Source organism: Scyliorhinus torazame, chromosome 31 (assembly GCF_047496885.1).
Source record: "Scyliorhinus torazame isolate Kashiwa2021f chromosome 31, sScyTor2.1, whole genome shotgun sequence".
NCBI classification, from domain to species: domain Eukaryota; kingdom Metazoa; phylum Chordata; class Chondrichthyes; order Carcharhiniformes; family Scyliorhinidae; genus Scyliorhinus; species Scyliorhinus torazame.
In genome coordinates, this window is record NC_092737.1 from 29,669,639 (window position 1) to 29,683,820 (window position 14,182).

The 14,182-nt window shown below is 43.0% G+C and overlaps 1 protein-coding gene across 6 annotated transcripts in view; it reads right to left on the minus strand.

The window, feature by feature from the left end:
• Window positions 1-553: 553 nt before the first annotated feature.
• LOC140404773 (Fc receptor-like protein 2) overlaps window positions 554-14,182 on the minus strand; it is a 246,320-nt gene continuing 232,691 nt past the window's right edge. For all 6 annotated transcript variants that reach the window (XM_072493503.1, XM_072493498.1, XM_072493499.1 and 3 more), the window contains 2 exons: window positions 9,592-9,623; window positions 554-7,249 (listed from right to left, as the gene is read on the minus strand). In XM_072493503.1, coding sequence (XP_072349604.1) covers window positions 7,106-7,249; window positions 9,592-9,623 — 176 coding nt within the window. In that variant the 3' untranslated portion in view covers window positions 554-7,105. The remainder of the gene's footprint in view (window positions 7,250-9,591; window positions 9,624-14,182) is intronic.

The window sequence follows — 14,182 nt, forward strand, 5'->3', positions numbered from 1 at the left end:
ATTAATGACCCACTCTGCCTTTTGGAAAAAAAAAACATATTACCAGCATCTCAAATGTTTAGCAAGTAGAAGAATGTGTTTTCTGCAGCAATTACTGTAACTTTTCTATTTGATTGTGTGATGGAACTTGTCCCCCAAGGCCCGGACTTACATTCTGCGGATCTGGGTTAAAATCTCAAAAACGATGGCGGGTGGAATCTGAATGGAATTAGCGAAATCTGGAAAAGCAATCTTGTCTCAGTAACCGTGAAAATGAAACAGGCATATACTCTTGTTTTAAGAACCCACTAAGTGCATTGATAGCCTATGGGAATTTCAATCTGTAATGCATGCCCAGCCAGGCCTACACGTGTGTCCAGGCCCACAGCAATGTGGCTGTATCCTCGCTGCTCTCTGCAATGGCTGAACTATTGAATTCAAGGGCAATTAGGAAGAGCAACAATTGACGTTCTTTGATCCAACAATACAGTTGGATCAAAGTAACGCAGATACATCCTTCAACTATCATCGAGCTACATGCTATTTCACTCGTTATTTGGATAAATGAACAGACTTTCGTCCTTTACATTATCACTATTTAATAATATAAACAGACTACAGCATGATAAGCAAATGAAAATAACATGTTAACTCACGACTGATGAAAAGCTTAATAACATTGACGAAATGAAGCTTCGGTCACGCACATTGATTGATTGCATATCTGCCTCTCCAACCTGATAACAACCAATAAAAAACACTATGCCGTCACAGTGATACGTTTGCATGGTGTGATTCGTCGAACATGGTTGCATTAGAATATATAGGAATTAAGTTGTGCACAGCCCAATGATAGACAGACAAATATCTTTCTAAGCCTAGGATCTTTTGATTAGCTTTTCAAACATTAATGTGCAGAAAACAATGCTCCACAGCAATAAAGCCTAAACATCATCATCGGGTTATGGTTACAGTAGAACTAACCCAAGGATATATTAACAAATGTCAAGTGTGCAAACTATTAGTCTTACTTCCCTTTGCAAAGATATACAGCCGAAACAGTTATTTTTATGTGTAGTTTCTTATGTGTAGTTTCCATCATTCTCACTGGCTGCGTGTACGAATACACGAGGTTGTATAAGAACATCACCTGCCTTTCAATAAACATAACCCTTCGATCATAAAAAAATCCGAATAAAGTATGGACGTGCTCTGTAGGCAGTCTATATTAAGTTCAGATGCAAATTCATCACCCGAAATATGAACTGTTACCCTACAAAGATGCCGCCAGGATCACCCCTCCTATCCCGCTCCCCCGCTTCCCCCCTCCACATACACACCCATTTTTGTCCGCTGCAATACATGGGACAGCTATCATGTTCTGAATCAGTACCATTATCTGTAGACCAGTCGCCAATGGATCATCGGCATCTCTCTGAATTAAAGATAAACAATGTGTCTACTCACAGTTTGAAGGGGGCTCCACCGCAACATATGGCAAAGTGAGAATATGGGGCTTCAATTAATTACCACAGTCGGTACAGGAACTCATCGCACACCATCGCTGTCATTCTGCACCATAAACTAGCCAACTAAGCAACCGTGTTCAGCGACTCCCAAAATGAATCAATAACAGAATATTGACGTGTGGTGTTCATTATGTGTGTTCCTACATTCTTGAATATGCACATTGCCTGAAACGATACTCCAACTCCACAGGATCACATTATATTGTGACGTGGAAAGGAACGAATTGTGCCTACTATCTGCACCGGCACTCCGAATGAGGTACTCACCGATTTCGATTTCCACACGGTCACTCCGTTACTCTCTATTATTCCTCTTCTCTAGTTTCAGTGAACGTTTCCTTTGTGAATGATGCAAATGTATCCGCCACATTCTCAGAAATAGCTTCAAATGTTAACCACTCTCTTTTTGAAGGCCAATCAAATACTTCAATGCTGTGGCCACTCTTTCTCTGTCGTTTGAGGAGTGAGAGCGTTTTTTGCACTGCGTTTTGAATATCTCTTTTTAAATCCCATGTCAGACTTCTTTTCTCGAAAGAACACAGCGCTAAATTCTGCAACAAATCTTGGCAACAAGTAGTTGCTCATCTCTGGAACAAGTACTTCGAATGCATAGAATGCCTACAGTGCGGAAGGAGGCCGCTCAGCTCAACTAATCTGCATCGACACTATCAAAGAGCACCCTTACTGCCCCACTATTCCGTCCTGGACTGGTTACCCCATCCAAACTTATCATTACCAATCCGCCTAACCTGCATATCATTGAAATGTGGGAGGAAGATACCAATGCAGACACGGGAAGAAAGTGCAAACAGCACACAGGTCGGAATTGCACCCGGGTCCCTTGCGCTGTGAAGCTGCAATTCTATTTTTAATTTTTTTAATCTTTTCCAATAAAGGGGCAATTTAACGTGGCCAATCCACCTACCCTGCACATCTTTGGGTTGTGGGGGCGAAACCCACGCAAACACGGGGAGAATGTGCAAACACCACACCGACCGTGACCCAGAGCCGGGATCGAAACTGGGACCTCGGCGCCGTGAGGCAGCAGTGCTAACCCACTGCGCCTTGCCGCCCTCGTAAACGCTTTAGGCATCCTCCTTAATGTATTAGCATTCTTCCTAAAGCTCGACGTCCATAAACCGACCAATCACGTCAGTTGAGGCAGGAAATACAAATAGATCCAACTGGGCATAGCCCCCTTGCTCATGTGCTCCATCACACTATTAATAAGTCGAGTTTACGATGAATTTTCCGATCCTCTATTTTAACCTTCATCGCCATTTTAATGCCCAATGCATAAATATCCCGAGGTTCACCTGCTCCTGCACCTGCATTTGGCTAATCACCATTTAATTCATCAACATTATTTACTTCACATTATTCTGCTATTTACTTCACCTGCCACATGTTTAGCTATTCCACCAATGTGTCTATGTCCTTCTGGAATGCTGCACTATCCGCCTAGGTTATAAATATGTACCAATGAGGACATGAATACCAATACTGGCCCTTGGGGAACGTTATCACAAGACTTCCTCCATCCCGAAAATAAAAATTATTTAACCTTACATTATGGTTTCCCGGAACATGTATTACTTGCTTTTACTGTTCTACATTTACCGGAAACCATTTACTGTACATGGAATAACTTTGCAAGTACAATAATCGACTGTTTAAAAGATCTCGAAGAATTCATTCCCATTGCTTTAATTTAGTCAACGTCTGTACGAACGGTGACAAATTCCCGGCCAAGGGCATGGAACGCATGTGCTCCCAAATTCGAAAGATTCTTTGAAGTTGTTTTAAAATTTCCAGTGTTTGCAATGTCACACATTGAAACATTTATGCTTCCCTCTGTCGCAGCCTGTGCAAATGTATCAGAAACCCTCTTTCAACGGGTTTGTTCATTCTAAAACTGTTATCTATACAGAGGTTCATTGCCTTTGTCTATCAGAGTACTTTCCTGAGGCGACGATTCTTCCATTTGACTCTTTGAATCATGGGAATACTATTACAGATTTCATTCTTTTAAAAAAGGACATTTTTCAGATAGATAAGTGATATGTGATTCATGTTCAGATTCAAAATAGTAATGCTGCTGATTTCCTTCTCAATTTTGGGTCCGTATGGGAAAAACACATTTCCAGGTGGAATGTACGTGCTCGGCAGAGAATGGATCTGCTAGAATGTTGCAGTTTTCAACCACAAGGAAGTTCCAATTACTCCCAGATTTCATTTACGTGAAGTGATCGCGATGCTAGCCAATTCACAGGAGCTCATATAATGATCTCATTGGAAAACAGTCAATTAGCATAGTGCCAAGTCTGAAATCGATATCCAGAAAACATGACACGAACATAAATTGTCCAATGGTGCGTTATTCGGGTGAAAGGTATTCAGTCAAATTCCGAAATGGTATGTCCAGTATAGAATCATACTTGCTTCGGGTGGGAAGGTTAGGGTCCTCTACCATATTCTCATTTATTTTAACAGCACATTATGCTTTTCTTTGATTGGGGGTGAAGGGAAAGTCAGGGAACCAAGAGGTGAAGTAATCAGTGGGAAGCGTAGCTGCTTAGGAATACAAAAAAGCACGAAAAGACAAAACTCAGGAGTGGTTACGATAGTCCCCATCACACAAAATATGACCCAGTGTATGGAAAGGCTCAGTAAACCAAGGTCCACCACACTAAGGAAACAAAAAGGGACGGTCAATAGAGAATTAAAGGAGCTATATTTAAATGCGCGCAGTGTACGGAACAAGGTAGATGAGCTTGTGGCCAAGATTGTGACTGGCAGGTATGATGTGGTAGGCATCACAGAGACATGGTTGCAGGGGGTTCAGGACTGGCATTTAAACATCCAGGGATTCACAACCTATCGAAAAGACAGAGAGGTGGGCAGAGGGGGCGGGGTTGCCTTGTTAATTAGGAATGAACTTAAATCAATAGCACTAAACGACATAGGGTCAGCTGATGTGGAGTCTGTGTGCGTAGAGTTGAGGAACCACAAAGGCAAAAAAACCATAATGGGAGTTTTGTACAGGCCTCCTAACAGTGGTCAGGACCGGGGGCACAAAATGCACCACGAAATAGAAAGTGCATTTCAGTAAGGCAAGGTCACAGTGATCATGGGGGACTTCAATATGCAGGTGGACTGAGTAAATAATGCTGCCAGTGGACCCAAGGAAAGGGAATTAATTGAATGTTTACAGGAGGACTTTTTGGAACAGCTTGTGATGGAGCCCACAAGGGAACAGGCCATTCTGGACTTCGTGTTATGTAATGAGCCAGACTTGATTAAAGATCTTAAAGTAAGGGAGGCAATGATCATAATATGGTAGAATTCAATCTCCAATTTGAAAGAAAGAAGGTAGAATCAGACGTAAAGGTGTTACAGTTAAATTAAGGTAACTACAGAGGCATGAGGGAGGAACTGACGAAAATTGACTGGGAGCAGAGCCTAGTGGGAAAGACAGAAGAACAACAATGGCAGGAGTTTCTGGGAGTAATTGAGGACACAGTACAGAGGTTCATCCCAAAGAAAAGAAAGTTTATCAGAGGGGGGATTAGGCAACCATGGCTGACAAAGGAAGTTCGGGAATACATCAAAGCAAAAGATAAAGCCTATAATGTGGCAAAGAGTCGTGGGAAGTCAGAAGATTGGGACGGCTACACAAACAAACGGAGGATAACAAAGAGAGAAATAAGGAAAGAGAGGATCAAATATGAAGGTATGCTAGCCAGTAACATTAGGAATGATAGTAAAAGTTTCTTTAAATACATTAAAAACAAACGGGAGGCAAAAGTTGACATTGGGCCGCTCCAAAATCACGCTGGTAATCTAGTGATGGGAGATAAGGAAATAGCTGAGGAACTAAATAAGTACTTTGCGTCAGTCTTCACAGTAGAAGACATGAGTAATATCCCAACAATTCCGGAAAGTCAGGGGGCAGAGTTGAATATGGTAGCCATCACAAAGGAGAAAGTGCTAGAGAAACTCAGAGGTCTAAACATTGATAAATCTCCGGGCCCAGATGGGCTACATCCTAGAGTTCTAAAGGAGATAGCTGAAGAAATAGTGGAGGCGTTAGTTATGATCTTTCAAAAGTCACTGGAGTCAGGGAAAGTCCCAGAGGATTGGAAAATCGCTGTTGTAACCCCCCTGTTCAAGAAGGGAACAAGGAAAAAGATGGAAAATTATAGGCCAATTAGCCTAACCACGGTTGTTGGCAAGATTCTAGAATCCATTGTTAAGGATGAGATTTCTAAACTCTTGGAAGTGCAGGGTCGGATTAGGACAAGTCAGCATGGATTTAGTAAGGGGAGGTCGTGCCTGACATAACAAATAGGTTAGACCAAGGAGAGCCAATGGATGTTATATATCTTGACTTCCAAAAGGCCTTTGACAAGGTGCCTCACGGGAGACTGCTGAGTAAAATAAGGGCCCATGGTATTCGGGGCAAGGTACTAACATGTATTGACGATTGGCTGTCAGGCAGAAGTCAGAGAGTTTGGATAAAAGGTTATTTTTCGGAATGGCAACCGGTGGCGAGTGGTGTCCCGCAGGGTTCAGTGTTGGGGCCACAGCTGTTCTCTTTATATATTAACGATCTAGATGACGGGACTGGGGGCATTCTGGCTAAGTTTGCCGATGATACAAAGATAGGTGGAGGGGCAGGTAGTATGGAGGAGGTGGGGAGGCTGCAGAAAGATTTAGACAGTTTAGGAGAGTGGTCCAAGAAATGGCTGATGAAATTTCAACGTGGGCAAGTGCGAGGTCTTGCACTTTGGAAAAAAAGAATAGAGGCATGGACTATTTTCTAAACGGTGACAAAATTCATAATGCTGAAGTGCAAAGGGACTTGGGAGTCCTAGTCCAGGATTCTCTAAAGGTAATCTTGCAGGTTGAGTCCGTAATTAAAAAAGCAAATGCAATGTTGTCATTCATCTCAAGAGGCTTGGAATATAAAAGCAGGGATGTACTTCTGAAGCTTTATAAAGCATTAGTTAGGCCCCATTTAGAATACTGTGAGCAATTTTGGGCCCCACACCTCAGGAAGGACATACTGGCACTGGAGCGGGTCCAGCGGAGATTCACACGGATGATCCCAGGAATGGTAGGCCTAACATACGATGAACGTCTGAGGATCCTGGGATTATATTCAATGGAGTTTAGGAGGTTGAGGGGAGATCTAATAGAAACTTACAAATAATGAATGGCTTAGATAGGGTGGACGTAGGGAAGCTGTTTCCATTAGCAGGGGAGACTAGGACCCGGGGGCACAGCCTTAGACTAAAAGGGAGTCACTTTAGAACAGACATGAGGAGAAATTTCTTCAGCCAGAGAGTGGTGGGTCTGTGGAATTTATTGCCACAGAGAGCGGTGGAGGCCGGGACGTTGACTGTCTTTATGACAGAAGTTGATTAATTCTTGATTTCTCGAGGAATTGAGGGCTATGGAGAGAGAGCGGGTAAATGGAGTTGAAATCAGCCATGATTGAATGGTGGAGTGGACTCGATGGGCCGAATGGCCTTACTTCCGTTCCTATGTCTTATGGTCGTACGTTTCCGATCATTATTCTTCTGGGTTCGCTCTTACTTTCTTGGCAAGTTCTCATAAACATTGGTATCAGCGCCGCTTCCTTCCTCCATTTCGATTGTGTGCAACCTCTCTGTGCCCTTTTTGTGATTAAGTGTGGCGTATGTGATGCAATAGTCGTTCGGGTCACCCGTGGTAATCTGTAAATGAACGTTACATGGATGAAACCAACTACGAGGCTAGCGAATAAAACATAGTTCATTGGACGTGAGGAGCATTTAATTCCAGACTTAAAAGAAAATAACGGGATTTAGACTTCGCTGACAAGGCCACAAATGAACAAAGAACCGGGTTCAACTCCGGCCTCGGGCAACTTCCTGCTTGTAGTTTTCACGTTCCCGCTCCGTGCATATGTTGGTTTCCTCCAGTTTCACCTTCGACAGTCCAACGATGTGCAGATTATAGATCTTGGATCATAGATCATAGAATGTGCTGTGCAGAAGCAGACCATTCGGGTCATCGAGTCTGCACCGTCACTTTGAAAGAGCTTCCTACTTACGCCCACACCACCCTATCATCTTAACCCAGGAACCCCACCAAACCTTTTTGGACACTAACGGTAATTTAGCATGGACAATCCACCAAACCCGCACATCTTTGGACTGTAGGAGGAAATCGGAGCAGCCCGGAGGAAACCCACGCAAACACGGTCAGAATGTTCAGGCTCTGCACAGACAGTGACCCCAGCCGGGGATTGAACCTGGGGCTCTGGAGCTGTGAAGTAACAGTGCTAGCCACTGTGGTACCGAGCAGCCCTTAGGAGGATTGGCCATACTAAAATTGCCCCATAATGTACAAAGATGTGCAGGTTAGGTTGATTGGCCAGGTTAAATTGGCCCTTAGTGTCAAAAGATATCCAGGTTAGGTGTGGTTATGGCGATTCGGCAGGGAAGTGAGCCGATGTAGGTTGGCAACTCAAATGGTCGGTGCAGACTCGACCGACCGAATGGCCTCCTTCTGCTTTGTAATGATGCTTTGCCTGTGTCTATTTTCCGTCCAACCTTAATTGAAATGCAAGTCGCCAGATTCCCCGAGGACAATATGCTGCTTCCCATTATTGGGAGAGTGCTGACTGGAGTTTTCTTTAACCTTGGGGCCACTGCACCTCAGGCGATGGGAAAGACCACATGATTATAACAATGAGGAATAGGATTAGCACGTTCGGTCCCTCTACCCTGCTCCACCACTCAATAGGATCATGGCCAATCCGATATTTCGGATCTCCTCTTGCTTGCCCTTAACACGTAACTATTGATTCACTTACTAATAAATAATCTACGTATCTCAGCCTTCAATGTAGATAAGGGCTTGTCCTGACACCTCTTTGTGACAAGGAGTTCCAAGGACTCACAACCCTGGTAGCGGACACAATCCCAAAATCTCACTCTTAAACTGGCACCCGTTTATCTTGAGACCATGTCATCTATTCCGAGACTCTGCCATGAGTCGAAACGTCCTCTCAGCATTTACCTAATTCAGAAGGAAGGGCCTTTCTCACTAACTTCAGCTGATATGGCAATTGAGCGAATCTCTTGGCATCTATCTGAATTACAACCATGCAGCCAACTGAGCTAACCGAGGACCTAGTTCTCAGCGTGGGAGGTAATTGCTGTCGGCAGTCACATGTGAAGCACTTTAAACCGGGTCTTCAGTTGAATATAGGCAAGAGCATGGAATGTAATTCCCCAAAGGGCAGACATGATCCAGTTGGATTCCTGTTTATATTTGACAAACACGCTCATCGTTACCGAGGTTAATTGGTGAGCCCAGACTCATTAATCAAATTTGCATTCCAACAGGTGCTATAGTTGGGTTCGTATCGATATCCCGGAGAATTAGCTGATACTGAATTAATAATAATAATCGCTTATTGTCACAAGTAGGCTTCAATGAAGTTACTGTGAATAGCCCCGAGACGGCACATTCCGGCGCCTGTTCGAATTGAACCCGCGCTGCTGACATTGTTCTGCATTATGAGCCAGCTGTTTAGCCCACTGTGGTAAACTAGCAAAGCATTTGGGCCACATTCTCCCCAACAGCTCGAAGTTTAATTTGTGTTGGGAATCAGATACAATGAGCTTGAGCTTCAGTGCATCTCTGTGTTGCGGCTCAGCTGAAAGAATATAGAATATTTGGGCCCATGCTAGCACGCCTCAGTGGGTATTGTTGAGCATCTAAAAAGGGGTCCTTGACATCAGCTTTCTGAATGCTTGGGGGCCCGCAGGAACACACCAGCGAGTTCACACATTATACGACGGAGCGACTGCCTCCGGCTGTGTGTAAGCTAATGCTTGGTGGTTAGCAAATGGGTATGTAACAAGTGGAGGGAAGTAATCTTTTCAACTTAAGGGTGGAACTTTTTTCATGAGCAAACTATTCAACTTATCGCTGACGTTGAACAGCATAGCCCTAACTGCAACCTAGACCAGGACAAGCTGTGGTATGAACCGTGAAATATTGGAAATGTAAAAAAATAACTTACCTTACTGCCTTCAGAAGAAACGCTGCCGATACCTGTCGTTAAAACACAACAATTTCAAAAATCATAATCCAAGCCTGTTGATTAATAGAACTGCATTAGTCATACATAATTCCCAATATTATTGAATAAACGCCACAGAAGAGCGGCTGATGATTATATGAAAAAGCTGATGACCAAAGTACATACTAGGATCCGTCAACCGTTCATCCAGGCACCTTTGGCAGCACGGTAGCATTATGGATAGCACAATTGCTTCACATATCCAGGGCCCAGGTTCGATTCCGGCTTGGGTCACTGTCTGTGCCGAGTCTGCACATCCTCCCCGTGTGTGCGTGGGTTTCCTCCGGGTGCTCCGGTTTTCTCCCACAGTCCAAAGATGTGCAGGGTAGGTGGATTGGCCATGATAAATTGCCCTTAGTGTCCAAAATTGCCCTTAGTGTTGGGTGTGGATACTGTTTTATGGGGATAGGGTAGGGTGCTCTTTCCAAGAGCCGGTGCAGACTCGATGGGCCGAATGGCCTCCTTCTGCACTGTAAATTCTATGATGATGACACACATTTTGTTAACTCAGAGAGGATAACTCCATGTTGAAACACACCTGTCAACTACAATGTGCAATGATCCTGTCTCTATTCAAACCAGTACAATACATTGAATATTTTATCTCCATTGTGTATGACAACGATTAAAAGACATGGTAAAGCAACTCCACCACACAAAAACAGAACCCCTCTGTCGTCACTTAATCACAGTTTGACCAAATTTGCCCAATTATGTGTTAATATACAACCTGGAATAATGACGAACATTTACCTATCTGAATTGATGGATGAATGAATGGATAGGTGGATGGATGGGTGGGTGGATGGATGGATAGATGGATGGATGGATGGGTTGATGGATGGACGGATGGATGGAGGGATGGACGGACGGACGGATGGACGGGTGGGTGGGTGGATGGGTGGATGGATGAATGGATGGATACATGGACGGATGGATGGACGACCAGACGCATAATTTTGCAAAAATAAGAGATATTGGAGAGTGGTGCATCTTTTGCCTGAGTTGCTGCACAATGTTACACATAAGTTAGCTGCGACTTAACTACATATATTCCGGGCAATGTAACATTCCGGAAATTTAGGGACAACATATTTTCTGAATGTCACACTGTCTGTTTCACCTTGATCAATTATTTTATAATAGATGTTAAAAATATTGCTCAGACAACACTCCCACTTTCAACTTATCACTGACGTAATTGGTTGTTTATTCGGCGTCGTTCATGCTGTACAATGAAAAGGAGTATGTTGGAAACACCAAATAAAACACACGTTTTCCACATTGTGGAAGGGAAGTTAATGAGTTACCAATTTAGAAGCATGCTGGGAATATTAACTATATTTTAACACTGCTTTTGAGCGAAAATAAGGAGGTCAAGTAATGTAAACCAAATACTGCTTAGTATGTGGTACTGGCCTTATTATGATAATAAGTTGTTCTTCCGAAGGACAACAAAATGCGTACTCGAATTGTTTTTAAACCAAGGGCAAAACATTCATATTTCCTCTTGCGTATGTTCCCAGGCTTTATCTCTTCAAAGTTGTTTATTTCAACCTATAAATATAATGGTTTTTGACTGCATAACTCAGAGTACAGTGCCTTGGCTTTGCAGCTGAATCACTCTCTCTCCACAAGTATATTTGTGTAAATAAATTTCCTTAAATCAAACCCCGAGGAATTTGTCTTTATTATGATTTTCACAACACATTGGGGTAGTCGTTGAAGTTTCCCTAATATAACGGGACGTGAACGCCGAAACGAATCTCCAAACAGGACTCTCTCAGCTGAAAGGGAGAGAGCCATAGCGCGACCCCAGCTGAAAGGGGGGGGGGGGTCTGCGGCTCGGCAGCCTTAATTACTGGCCAGTGACTCATGCTAGGAGAGTTATCTTAATTAATGAATTACTGTTAGCTGCATGCGAAGAAAAAGGTGCCTTCGAGACTAATTTTTTTTTTAAAAAGACTTCGAGGTTCGTGAAAGGATAGCCATGATGTGGAGATGCCAGCGTTGGACTGGGGTGAGCGCAGTACGAAGTCTTACAACACCAGGTTAAAGTCCAACAGGTTTGTTTCGATGTTACTAGCTTTCGGAGTGCTGCTCCTTCCTCAGGTGAATGAAGAGGTATGTTCTATTCACCTGAGGAAGGAGCAGCGCTCCGAAAGCTAGTGACATCGAAACAAACCTGTTGGACTTTAACCTGGTGTTGTAAGACTTCGTACTGCGTGAAATGATAAACACCGGTGTGCGGTCCCTGTAGTATTTGTAAATTATTTCCTATTTCCGCGGTTGTTGTTATTGTTTTACATATGTTCTAAAGTATTTTGCAGAAGGAACGATGAGCACTAAACTCGCCGCTCCCTCACAGGTCGTCCCGAAGCCTCGGTAAAGATATTTGGAGCGAGAAAGAAGGTGAACTCCTTAAAGAAAACAGCTAAGGGAGTCAAAATGAGTAAAAAAATGAAAAGAAACAATCGTAAAGCAACGGAATGAGGTAGGAAAACCTATATGTCCCGCGTAGGAATCGAATGAAGCTGACCCCCTTTCGGAAAAAAAAACAGGGGAGTAAAAGTAAATAGAAGATTAAGGTAAAAGCGTAACAGATGAGTTCCTGGAGAGAAAGGGAATTCAGATTTTCTCTAGCCGTGAGATCAGGCTAAAGATTAACTGTGATATTTGTGAGCTGTGAGAATCTGTGTTTTGTTTAACCAATTAATTTCAGTCAAAGCATGAAGTGGGTTGTAATTTTTATCGTCTGTCTTTGTGAGTCAGAGATTATAACTTAAGTGATTTTTGTTGAGACTTCTCTAATGAACGGAAACATTGGAAATTACGATCAGTTTAAAAGAAAGTGCCTTTACGAATAAAAGTAATTGAATATGAATAAGGTTTTAGATTACGTAAATGGCATCATGCCAAGTTCTCCGTCCCTTAGATTCTGCAGGAAACATTAACCATTTCAGCAGACCGTTGATCTTTTCTGAATTGACAAAGAAAAATATACGTCTATAAGAATAGCTAATGCCTATAAAATCACTCATTGGAAATTAACTTAAATGTGTGCTATTTATAGCCTCCTCCCAGGGGATGTTTTGCTGCTTCCAAAATACTCTTATGGTGAATCTTTGTCAGCTTTGAAGCTTTGAATTGCAGTCCCACCCGGCATAAATGGGTTCCCAATAATGATAATCATTTGAATGAAGGAAATGAGTCCCTCGAACACTGGTTTGCTAAATAGAGGGAAAGAGGTTATCATGCAAGGGGCCAAGGAGCATTTAACCCCCAGGAAGGATGTACCGCAACGAGCAACACCTGACCCTATTAGGCAGGCAGACACTCTGCAAATTAGGAATGGTAATACATCGCGTTGATAATGGAATGTTTATAGAACTGTCTCAAATACGAGCTCACCAGCTGAAAAATTTAATAACTTCTGAGACTGCGCCCGATCGCTTGGTGTCTGTGTTCTATGCTGGCAGCTGAACGTTAACCCTTACAGTACTACTGTTTAATTTTTTTTTTTTTAAACTGCACGAAGTCTTTCAAAAGATTAATGATCCTTGGGACAGCTGTTAAAACACCTGATAGAGTCCAGATGAGAGAATATAGTGACCCATTGTGCAGCTTGGTATGCTCGTGAGGATGAGCACGCATACAATTTATAAACGCAAAGTCACTTAGGACAGCAGACCTCATTGCATGTCACTCCTTTTTATTTTTCGGTGTTGTGGGACTAGGAATGTTAGAGGGACCGTTTTAGGATGGGTTTAACTTCAGAACCCCATTTAACATTGGCCGCAAGACATCCCGCTAAGGCAAAGCAAATAGGAGAAGTGATCAAAAAGGCCAAAGGAAAAAAGTAATACATGGGATTTATCTTTAAATGTACGGACAAAATTGCCTGATAGAATTTTATGGCAAACAGGAGGGCAAAGTGACCTGGAAAGAGGAGCAATGGCCCACTACATTTGAAAGACAACATCCTCCCCGAGAGAGCCATCATTTACTCCCTTCAATCCTGGCCCAGGTAATGCCACACCTATGGGCCCAACATAAAAATCATGTTGGAAAAGTACATTCTGCCCCACTGTATAGGGTGCAGTTACAGAAGAACGTTGTCCTGCCCTACTTAAAACTATACAGGTTGGCACCGGAAGCAGAAAAAGGGATAGAGGGAGTGACCAATGCAGTATTACAGCAAGGGGTGCTGAAGAGAACACAAAGCCCCCGTAACACCCCTATACTCCCCATTCCAAAGACAGGATGACCCAACGAGTGGTGGTTTGTGCAAGATCTTTGAGCCATCAATACAATTGTTATCACTATTACTCCATTGGTGCTGGACACAAATGTCATTTTGTCTTCTATACCACCAACAAGGATACTTTCTCAGCCTTTTTCTCCATACCATTGCACCCAGAAAGTCAACATCTATTAGCTTTACATATCGGAATTAATAGTATTAAAAGAGACTTGGACGAGTGCCAGTTGCCTGCAGGCTCAACAATCCCTCAATATGATGACAATTTAT